The sequence below is a fragment of the Rhyacophila brunnea genome, unplaced genomic scaffold, assembly GCF_057557595.1.
Source record: "Rhyacophila brunnea isolate RB1 unplaced genomic scaffold, BYU_Rbru_1.0 scaffold_10, whole genome shotgun sequence".
Lineage (NCBI taxonomy): Eukaryota > Metazoa > Arthropoda > Insecta > Trichoptera > Rhyacophilidae > Rhyacophila > Rhyacophila brunnea.
In genome coordinates, this window is record NW_028232752.1 from 5,335,272 (window position 1) to 5,347,646 (window position 12,375).

The 12,375-nt window shown below is 34.4% G+C and overlaps 2 protein-coding genes across 2 annotated transcripts in view; both read right to left on the minus strand.

The window, feature by feature from the left end:
• The window catches only part of slo (calcium-activated potassium channel slo), a 238,817-nt gene that overhangs the window by 82,136 nt on the left and 144,306 nt on the right, over nt 1–12,375 (minus strand). The window contains exon 2 of the mRNA XM_085949993.1: nt 2,778–2,839. Coding sequence (XP_085806119.1) covers nt 2,778–2,839 — 62 coding nt within the window. The remainder of the gene's footprint in view (nt 1–2,777; nt 2,840–12,375) is intronic.
• LOC147078836 (uncharacterized) overlaps nt 3,261–12,375 on the minus strand; it is a 198,372-nt gene continuing 189,257 nt past the window's right edge. The window contains exon 2 of the mRNA XM_085950024.1: nt 3,261–3,654. The gene's annotated coding sequence lies outside the window, so the exon portion shown is untranslated. The remainder of the gene's footprint in view (nt 3,655–12,375) is intronic.

Genomic DNA, 12,375 nt, shown 5'->3' on the forward strand with positions numbered 1-12,375 from the left:
ATGTACATATTCACGTCTAATTCACAAATTACTGTACACAGTGTGTTATATAAATGTTTCTAATTCATTGAAAAAAAAATATTTAAGTAAATATTTTTTGGATTATTCTAATCACGTGACATAAAGTACAGTTTGAACTATCGAAAAAACAATTTGATTGGAATAATCGCTCAAAGTATAAAGCAAAAAATACACCATCTAACTTTTAGGGAGATAATTTAAAATCTACAAAACAAAATAATATGTTTTTTATACAAAATTTGAAATTAATAACAATATTATGTTAACGTCAAGTAGCTACCTAATAAAAATACGGAAATGTAATAATTTCGTAAAACCGCATAATACGTATTTGTGTATATTTACAATTACAATTTAAATATTAATGTATAAACTATAATTACAAGATAAAAAGAACTTTTTATATACCACGTTTTTAAATTTTCTGTTGAATCATATACACTTGACAATTCAATGTATTAATAATTTAAGACAAATAAGGCAATTGTCAACAAATCATTTTCAATCATCAACAAACAAACAAACAAAATAAATATAGAATACTGAAATATTATTTTGATTTCCATAATAACGCACGTATATATTATTAATTTAGTTGCTAGCCACCCCCTTAGCAACCAATAATAGTGGATTGGATTACGGATTTCTTCCGAAATATCTTTTCATACAACATAGAATTAACTGAAAATGAATTCAATTCTGCTTAAAGATGGGTAAAAGTATTAAAAGAATGCATTGGCATCGTGTTCTGATATATTCTAAAAGTTTCAAATGTCTAGCTAGTCGGGAAGTTAGTTAAAAATCGATTGCAAGATTTGTACTGGATAAACAACCACCCGACAAACAAGATTACGAGCTAAGAAAAACGTGGTGATAAAGTAACTATTTTATTATCTGGCGGTAAAAATATAATATTTTAAGATTTTCGAAATATAAACCATAATATCACGTCATATCCCCCATGAGTTAGGACAAAATAATATGAAAGCTACACAGTTTTGCTATTATGCACGTCAAGGTTACAACATTTTCTTTTTTGAAAATAGTGGATATTTGATTTTTCCTGTTTGCCAGATTTGTGAGCTTTTTTGGAAAATTTTCCCTCTTTTTTTAAGTTCTCCCGCCAAAAAAATTTTTCACCCTTCCGTTTCTGATTTACGACCGTTTTTAAAACTTTCTTGCCAATCGAAAGGGTGGTCCCGAATGGAATCAGAACGTTGGGAAGTTTTTTTCTCTCTTTGGGTCAGCGGAAATAAAGTATGGGTTTCAGAACTAGGGCAAATCTGGGGTTTTATTGAAAATATAAATCTAAAGGACACCGCGTCAAACGGAGGACTGTGCTCTGAAATAAAAAAATGAGTAGTTAGCTACTGTAATTATGCACGACTAGGGATTGCAATACTGAATGAAAATGTCAATACCGGTTTTTCTGTATTTCTTATTGAATACCGGTATTTCTTAAACCTTATAAACAACAAAAGTAGGTGCTTATCAATAAATATAGCTATAATTTTTTTTAAATATTATTTTTTAGTAAAAACCTACATACCTACATTTATTATGTTGACATTTAAAAATATGTATTGTTTATAATTGTAGAACTAGTGATTTTTTAGTTTGAATATATTGAAAGTTTTAACTAAAGCCTTCAAAAGTTCATCAAGTGCAAATAAGTATCGGCTGCAGGAAAAGCTTATTAAATTCAACGCTTGTACAGTCATCAATAAAAATTATTATAGAATAATTGAACATTTTCGTCACGGATGTTTTCTATTTCGAAATAATATTATGATAATTCATCGCGACAATTACTTATATAAATATACGTATATATGATGAAATTTGTTTTATTATTCTTTCATCTCTGTTGGATTCACTCATTATATTTGCATTTTAGCAGCACATAACTTATAATTCATTTTCAAAAACGTAAACGAGTGTGCTTTCTAATACCGAAAATTCCGGTATTTTGACTTTTTAAAACCGTTATTGCAATCCCTGTGCACGACAATCACACTCTTAGAAGGGCATTATCAAAAAGTAAATAAAAACTACATTTCTTTTTTGATAAGTAAATCCTAGTAGGTATCTAGAAGTAGATACTACGCATTTGTTACATAAGCACCTACTCGTAAAAGATCTCTAGACGAGGAAGACTCGTACTCTATCGGCCGCTATCGGCGGTTATCGAGGGATGATGGTAGATTAGATGCTACAACCATGCACCGCAGTGCTTAAAGAAGAAAGTTAAGAAAGGAAGAAAGCAAGAGGGGTGCTGTTAAAACATAGCACTTATTGTAAAAATTATAAGTAATACAAAAATAAAAAAAACAACCTTCGATAGCCGCCGATAGCAGTCTTGTGTATAGAATAGATGCGCAGGGAACACAGAATTAATGGGGACTGAAATACCTAACTGGTGTGGAGTAACAGGCAACTGATCTCGAGTGTGGAAAAATATGGGGTATACATAAACACGGGTCAAGAATACGTGATTCTAAGCTTCTCCCTCATACTGACAACTGCTCTCAGTTTATGCACTGACGCTCATTCAATATTGGAGTATTTGAAGGTTGCAACACACACTATTGCACGTATATTATAATTCGTAGGATACTCACACATACAAAACACTTCTTCAAAATGTATACTGTCTGAATTATGTTCATTAATTTGTTCTGTGATTACAGCAATACTTATATATAATAAATATGATTATTTATATTATATGTTATTCAAATCAATATTATATTTACCTTGACGCATCGATGAAATAGATGATGAGAGATGCTATACTCAGAATGAACACCAACACAACCTGAAAAAGAGAGAAAAAAATTCATAAATATCGTATTAACCATTGAGCTTTTACTATAAGAACACTATAATAGGCCGTCAACAATAACTTGAGGTGCGGCAATTTGAAAAACTAATAGCTCGCAACACTCACCCGTGTTACTGGCGCTTAGAACACGCTTCAAGTTATTGTTGTCATGATACATTTTATGCTAAATAAATTAACACTGTAGAAAAACTATTTAAAAGTTGTATAAATTTGTTCACAAACGTTTAAAAAAATTAATAAAAATGACCCGTGTTTGAATATGAAGTGTTTTAATTTAATATTTTGAGTTTCGAACAAATGATTATGCACAAGTATTTATATAGCCGCTAAAATTTACAAACCATTAAAAATATAATATTATACATTGTATGGGGACAATTGAATACGTGTATTAAATAAGGCTCTAAGTACCAAAAAGTAGTATTGCCTGTAGTTACAAAATACCGAGTCATTGCAGTAAAATTTCATGAAGCAGACCTTTTGAAAAATGTAGTTTTACAGTGTGAAGCAATCACGGCAGCTTCTATAATTTTAGGTATTAAGAACTAGCAAATGTCAACACACCATCGTCAGCTATTTTATATTGAATGCCGTTGACCACTGCAGTGCTACTTACACCATTATAAATAAAACACGCCAACGGACTTACAACGTCGACAGGTTTAATTATTTTGCTGTATTTTTTTGACTTGCTTGAGGCACTTAGACTATAGTTGAAGTTATTGGCGTTGGTATGTAGAACATTTTTCTATACAAATGTCAGTTTTTATGTTTTTGGTACTTAGCGCCTTAATTAATACACGTATTCAATTATGTTCTGAATTGTCTTCTTTACAGATAGGTAAACCTATATTTTTTATGAAACTGACCCGGTGAACTAAATCATTTTTTTTTATGATTTTACCGAGGCTTTCACTGCGACTCGCTGTCATATTGCCTCTTCTGATCTTGAGGAGAATCCGCCGATCAGGTCCTCACTCCAATTCCGTTAAAGAACTTTACAATTTTGCCAAGTTCTTCCGTCTTACCCACCACCAGTGGGCGGGAGATATCCGCAATTCGCAGCTGTCCTCTGTGTCATTCTATTTAAGGCATTGCACTGCAATATTATGTAAAATACAAAACATCACATTCATCGCAGAGCTGCGAATCGCTTCTTCCCATGAGGAAATCAAATCTTTTACCCATTGTGTGTCCTGTTCTTAGCCTCAGTATTAGCTTAAAATTACTAAAATAAGTTTTTTTAATATTAACCATTATTATTCGAAAGCAAAATACGTTAAGTATAATATTTTCTTAAGTACGAGGGTGGGTCAATAAGTCCTTAGAAAAGCCGACAGGTGGCGCGACTAGTACTGTAAGCGGTTTGTTTTCATGCAGCGGCACTACCGATTCAGTATGCTGCGAAGTTTCAATCAGATTGGTCGGGTTGTTGTGTGTTTCTCGTACATTTAAAAAAAAAATTTGCTTGTGGAAAATGGAAAAATGGAAAATGGAGAAAATTGAGTTTAGAGCTGTTATTAAACATTTTAATATAAAAGGGTTAACAGCAAAGGAAATAAAAAATGAGTTGGATTTAGTTCACGGCATATCTGCTCCTTCACTTGCAACTATTTATAGCTGGTTAAATGAATTTAAACGTGGTCGTACATCAACAAAGGATGAACCACGCTCAGGACGTCCTGTAGAGGTGACTACACCAGAAATGATCAATAAAATCCACGATATGGTGTTAAGTGACCGAAGATTAAAGTTGAGTGAGATAATTGAGGTTACAGGGATCTCAAAAGGTAGCGTCATTTCTATTTTACATGACAAATTGGGCATGAAAAAAAATTCTGCAAGATGGGTGCCGCGTTTGCTCACAGTCGACAATAAACGCAATAGGGTGGTGGCCTCTAAAGCCCTGTTATCGCTCATGCAACGCAATTCGGATGAATTTTTTCGTCGCTTTGTGACTGTAGATGAAACATGGATACATCACTATACTCCCGAGACGAAAGAACAGTCAAAGCAGTGGATTGCGAAAGGCGAACCATGTCCAAAGAAGGCGAAAACCGTAAAATCAGCTGGTAAGGTTATGGCTACTGTATTTTGGGATGCACGTGGAATTATTTTCGTTGACTATTTGGAAAAAGGAAAAACAATAACAGGGGATTATTATGCATCTTTATTGGACCAGCTAAAAAACAAAATTGAAGAAAAACGGCCTCATTTAAACAGGAAAAAAATCCTCTTTCATCAGGACAATGCCCGTGTTCACACATGTTTACGATCAATGGCTAAAATTGAAGAATTGAAGTTCGAATTGGTCGACCACCCACCGTATTCGCCATATTTAGCCCCCAGTGACTTTTTCCTTTTCCCAAACTTAAAAAAATGGCTAAGTGGACAACGTTTTTTTTCAAATGAAGAAGTCATCGATCGGACAAATGCTTATTTTGAGGACCTTCCGAAAACTTATTTTTCTGACGGTTTAAAAAAAATTGAGAAACGTCTAACCAAGTGTATTGAGCTCCAAGGAGATTATGTTGAGAAATAAAAAAAAAATACAAAAATAAAAACTGTTTGAATGCTTTTTTCTAAGGAATTATTGACCCACCCTCGTATCTTACGGCTTCCAATGAATATTCATAAAATAATGTAAGTGACAAATGTGTATATAATATGTATGTATATTAAACTATAGAACAATGACGTTGCTAGTCAAGGTGCCGCCCTCAACATACATATTTTGGAATAACTCGAAAATATAAATAATATTATAATAATAAATATTTTTGAACAGTTATTGGTAGGTACCAAGCGAGACGGGAACCTACACCCACCGGATTCCAGCCAATGTGCTTTACCAAGTAAGTAACATTTACCATCGGGCATACCTAGTACCAACTCTGAAATTAACAAAACCACTATGCGTCCGAAGTGTTATCTAAAAAAATCATTAATAATTATTAGTTTTTCTGATTTTTAATCAACGTATAATATCCGGAAAATTGTACATATCACAAATTACACAAAGTACAAAAATTGGCCGTATCACAGTTCACCGAGAGATTTTATATTCAAAACCGATGGCCGTATATCGTTGAGATCAAATTCATGTATACATAAAACGATTAAAAAATACGTAGTTAATAAAAACCACTGGAGGAAAAAACAATAGAAAATATGTAGTTAAGTAAAATAGAAACACAATTTTATCGTATACCTATATTTATATTAAAATCTGGTAGGTGCTCGCAGTTATGAAGTCGTAGGTACAAACATACCAATGACGGCGTTGCTGGCGAAAGTTGGTAAGTTGACATTTTAAGTATTTTGACTTAATTATTAATTTAGGGAAATCTAAGTATATAATACATACATATATGCCTAAAAGTAATTCGGACCTGATATGACCACGGAAAGGAACCTTTTCAGATAGTCATGGACCATGGTACTGATAAAGTTTGTAACTGCTAATTTATCAATATTCGGTCAGAGAAAAACTTGTCAACACTACTTACGAACATCTTCACGTTCAATAATTATTATTGAACCTTTAACGAATGTCTGTACAGCACATGTAACCATAGATAAGTTTTTTACAACGTTTTTATTAGCTCGTATTCTTATTTGTCCGGTGGTTCTTTGTCCGGTACAAATCTTGCAATCGATTTTTAACTAACTTCCCGACTAGCTAGACATTTGAAATTTTTAGAATACATCAGAACACGATTCCAATGCATTTTTTTTAAAAATACTTTTAGCCATCTTTAAGTAGAATTGAATTCATTTGGAGTTAATTCTGTTTTGTATGAAAAGTTATTTCGACACCATTATTGGTTGCTAGGGCTCTGGGGTCCTAGCTACTAAATTATTAATATATACGTGCGTTACTATGGAAATCAATATGACATATTGTCAAGTACAATTTTTTTTGATCGTTTAATCTAGTCAAGTCAAGTTTATATGGTTCAACAGAAAATTTAAAAACGTTGTATATAAAAAGTGAAAAGCCGCCACTGCTTAGACGAAAAAGTTTGAAAGCCACTGAGTTAAGAGTACATGCAAAACTTAATTTAACATGTATAAATGTTACATTGAAGTTGTAACAATATAATATTATGCAAATACGGAAAGTTTTATTGCCAAAGTTTCATACAGTCGCGTATACAAATTCGCATAATGCGTTTCGCCAAAATTTAAATCCCATACTTCCAATTAATCCGGGAAATTTGAAATAATAATTGAGCTGGGACGACGAAACTTCGCACTCCTCGAGTCGCTACTTATTAACAGCCGTTGCCAAGGGTTACATAATAACAGTTTGATGTTAATATGTGCTTCATGAAGCCGAAGTACATACTGTTAGGGCATATCCTTACTGGTTAGGGATGGGTCGCTGGTATGATCAAGTAAGCGTGACGACATTAATTAATTTATTAAACTTTTTATCATCATCAGCTCAGTTACTATTGAACCACTGCTGGATGAAAGCATTACCGTGTTGTATCAACTTTTCTCGGTGGGTATTTCGTTGCTATTCTTTTTTTAAATTATTAATAACCATGTCCTTGCTTTTTTGTACAAAGTGGCTGTTACTGTACAACAAGATATTCTTGGCTACGTGTTAAAACTGTGAACTAACAAGCTCCTCCCATTTTAACCGCACTTAGACTATAGCGACGTCCGGTTGTCGACGAGTTGTTCACGTGTTAAAACTGTGAACTAACATGCTCCTCCTTTTTAGTCAACAACAGAGATTTCAGGCTATTGCCTAAATCTTCTTGTTGGACAGAAGTAATTAATTTTGAATAATTACAAACAACCAGGCTTTGAGAAAAACACATAAATATTGTGTCCTCAAACGAACCCAGATCTTCGTTGCCATTCTTATGACGTTCACAGTCTGGATTATAGGACTCTCATTCGTTATACCACAGTATACAATATTTTCGCCAATATTCTTCCTCCACCAAACTATACCTGTCCATATTCTTTCTGGACACTAGTGGCAAATTGATCGCCGGAAGGCTTGCAACTGACAACGGTAAGATAAACAATAATTAATAAATTCAATTAAAACGAATAAACCTAAAGTACAAGGTGACCCACCGCGCCAGTGATAACCTAATTCTACCCACAATAAACAAAACAAGTGTGCGAGTGAGTGACCTGGAGTTTGGGAGTGCTCCAGGAGTCGAGGAATCTTATCATCAAAAGAATAGCGCCTGGAATCCATCATTTTATCCACCCTACTCTACCTAAACTCAACACAATCAAATGTAGTCCATTTAAATTATCGCATTTAAAGTAAATCATTGAATTATTATTTTAACTTTCGTTAAACTCATGGCAATTTTATTGTAGTAAGTAAATTTAACAGAGAATTATTCAGAAATAATGGGAACTGAAATATTTAATGTGTTAGGAGTTAAGTAGCAGGTAACCGATCTCGATTAAGGAAGAATCAGGGATAAACTTAAACACGTGTCAAGAATATGGCATACGTCGAATACTGATAACTGCTCTTCGTTTATACGTTTACAATCATTTAATATTGGCGTATTACACACACTATTGCACGTGCATACTGCGTGTTTCATTTTCGTAGGACACTCACACATTTAAAAATCCTGCATCAAAATGTAGCGTATTGAATATAGCCTATCGGAATTCTGTTTATTATCTGTTCTGTGTATTCCCATACTGCTATTTTAATCAATCTAATAATAAAATTATTAAACATTGTTACATGAATAATTGTAGTAGTATCATTTAATTCCACTGACAAAGACTAAAAACTGCATTCACTGAGTAATAGAGTGGCCGTTGCCCGCACCGTTTCCCGCGCAAACTGGGCTGCAAAGTTGGCGGAAATGACTCAAGATGGTTGGCGGAAGCTTCAAAGGTAGCGTGATTTCCCGCCACTTATGACTGAGCACCAACTTGACGAAAACACAACACTTTTAGCCGGCCTGATCTCTTAATTATGCAATAAAATAATTCTGGGGTATGGGACGAAGACTTGTGAATGCAAAAGACGAATAACTTCAATGTTCATGACTTTTTGATGGCACACTGGGCTTCATGGCATGTTGTAGTACTAAATAGAAAAAATAGATTTACATACATACCTACTTAGTATGATTATAATTAATGGCACTACGGTTTGGTGAGTGAATTGGCCACGTCTAACATTGGTTTCAACCATAATTATCTTCTCCCTTCCCCTGGGATGCCAGTTAAATTGTGATTATATTAAGATGCACGTCGCGTACTGTCACGCCACGCTGTCACGGCAACAAACTTAGTCTATGGTTTTGTGATTTTGCAGAATATTTTGAACGATCACCATCTCTGTAAATTCAATGGTGGAGAGTGCCCGAGGTGGGTTAAAAATTTGAGCTACTTATAGCTCCGTATCGCTTCAACCGGTAAATACCAAAATTCTCCCGATACATTCTCCATACCCAGACACATCACATTTTGAGTCTAGCTATAAACACCTGACCTGCAGGTATAACTACGAGTTATTGCGAGCTGTCACATTCGCAAGGCTTAATGAACGCTTAAAAGTTTGCAGTATTTCAGCACAGCCTTGAAGGGCGCCTTACGTTTGCTACGCTATGGTATAATTTTATTTACCATGTCCGATCCTAATACGATCACATGGACCTCCACAGAGTGGAGAATAGTATTTAAAGATTTTGTTTTTACGAGAAATGGATGTCAGCCACTTGCTCAACCTACAAGGTTCATACTCTGACTCATACACAAATCGAAAAACAGTATGTGTACTTGCCGGACACAGGATTCGAACCTGTGACTCACGGCGCTATAGGCCGACGCAGGTGGTAGAGAGAAAATTAATAATTTTTTGACGTCCCTAGTCATGAAGTCCTGACGAAGAAGTCATATTTAATTTACCTATATGAATAATTCGTATATTTTTAGTTTTTGGGAAGGGCGCAGTCCAGTCCCGAAAACACCCATCCCATGAGCGCTGGTTTATAAATAAAAAAATCAAAGCCGTTATTTTTCATTTTGGATAATTAATAATAAACATACATTTTCTTGTATTTGATTGGCAGACGCGTAATTCTGTTTTGATAATTAAGCTAGTCCACACTGCGTGATAGAACCATCAATCAGAGAGTGTGGAAACATTAAATTTACGCACAAGGGTACATATTATTATTTGTGATTAATTAGCTCCAACGTGATACGGCCGTTTTCAGAACTATCTAAATAATAATTAATTATGCCCATAGTTAACAATGTTGCCAGTAAGATGTTATTAATTAATATTTGCCATAAGAAAACAAGTAATGTTATTCATAAGCTTCTAACAAGTACGTAACAGTAGCAAAGGGTGGAGGTAGGCTGTTACGATTTGCCATAAATAGTGCACTTTAAACTTTATTAGCCATACGTATTTGTTTTTATTGAGCTAAGACTACAATTATTTACAGATGGTGATGGTAATTAAAAAAAATCAATTAAACCCTGTCTAAACTAAAATATAATAGTTTTGGTATATTTTGGTAATATTGTACATACTTTTGCATTCATACTTATTTATTTTCGTTGAATTATGAATATTTCACACATATTGTCGGTTCATTTTATTAAATTCATTAAGCCCCGTCTAAACCAAACAACAATAGATGAAAAATATTGTTATATCTATAAAATATCCAAAGTAATGTATGATTTTATAGATAGACGAGTATTTTTTGACTATTATCTAGTAAGACATGATTTTCGCAAGGTTCAATTGAATTTTAAAAACTAACCAACACCATCTGTAATTTGTAGTCTTATTTCAATGAAAGCAAATAATTATGACTGACAAAGTTTGCAGTCACTATTTATATTTATAGTGGATCTTAACAGCGCACATACACCCTTCACCACTGTTACGTAGTATGTACCAGTGGCGGAGTGTGGAGGTAGGCTGTTAAGATTCGACATAAATTGTGCACTCTAAGCTTTGTCAGTCATACTATTATTTGTTTTCATTGAACTAAGAATACAATTTTTAGATAGTGCTGGTTAGTTTTAAAAATAATTCATTAAGCCCTGCTAATCAAACCATAATCGATAAAAAATATTCTACTAACGAATATTTTTTGACTAGTATACAGTATGGCTTGGATTAGGCAGGGCATCATTGAATTTTAAAAACTAACACTAACTATACATTTTAGTCTTAGTTAAATGAAAACGAGTACGTTTGACTTACAAAGTTTAGTGTGCACTATTTGTGTCGCATATTAACAGCCTACCTCCACCCTTCGCCATCGCTACTGCTACCTAACGGGTATGGAGTAACAGGCAACCGATCTCGAATGTGGAAGAATATGGCATAAACTTAAACACGTGTCAACAATACGCTTGTCATTCGTTATGACAACTACTCTCGGTTTACGCACTGACGCCCATTCAATATTGGTGTATTTGAAGGTTGCAACATACTATTGCACGTCTATACTGTGTGGTTCATTTTCGTAAGACGCTCACACGTTCAAACCCTAGAAGTGTCATGGGGTACAGTCTATCTGAATTATATTTATTAATCTGTTATGTGAAGACAGCTTATGCGTTACATACAGATTGTATTTACCGACCATATCCGATCCTAATAAGATCACATGGGCCTCCACAGAGTGGAGGTTTTTGTATTAACAGATTTTTGTTTTTACGATAAATGGATGTCAGCCACTTGCTCAACCTATTAGGTCCATACCCTGACTCGACACAAATTGAAAAACAATATGTGTACTTGCCAGACTCAGGGGCCCTATGTTAGAACTTGCGAGTCCAAGCCGCCCGGTCGACATGACGTCATATGACATCATTGTGACGCACTACCGGAGTGATAATAGCATTCGAGAAAATAACGCTAGTCAGATAGTGGCGTTATTCATTGTCACCATACACAAATAGGTGTTCCATCATAATAATATCTATGGTGAGCACTGTGTGTTGGGCGGCATGCCTTCAGCGTGTATTGGCTAACGTCACAATTACGCCATGTCGTCGGGTGACACACGAGTCGATAGTTAGGAAATCGCGGTGCAGGATTCGAACCTGGGAACCACGACGTTATAGGCCGACGCTTGAGCCGCGCGGCCATCGTAGGCGTCAAATAGACAAATGTATAATGTAATAATGTAGAATTACTTTATGTTACTGTTATCTTTATATTGTCGAAACAGGAAGGTTGTAATAATATTCGGTTCCGTTTTGGCACGAGTTCACCGGATGATAAATTTTGTAATCAATCCAAAACTACAACCGTATTAGCTTAACAATATTATTCCGTTAATCATTCATTATTATTCGATTTAATATAAATAGAATGTCTATCAGCTGATTTATAGAACATCGAAATGCTTTTAGTCTTTGAAGCCATTCAAAGAAACATACATATATGCACATGCAATGACAGCTTTTCTGAATATTTAGACCCAGAACTAGGGAATCCAATCCCGAGCCAAAATTCTGATCCCGGGATT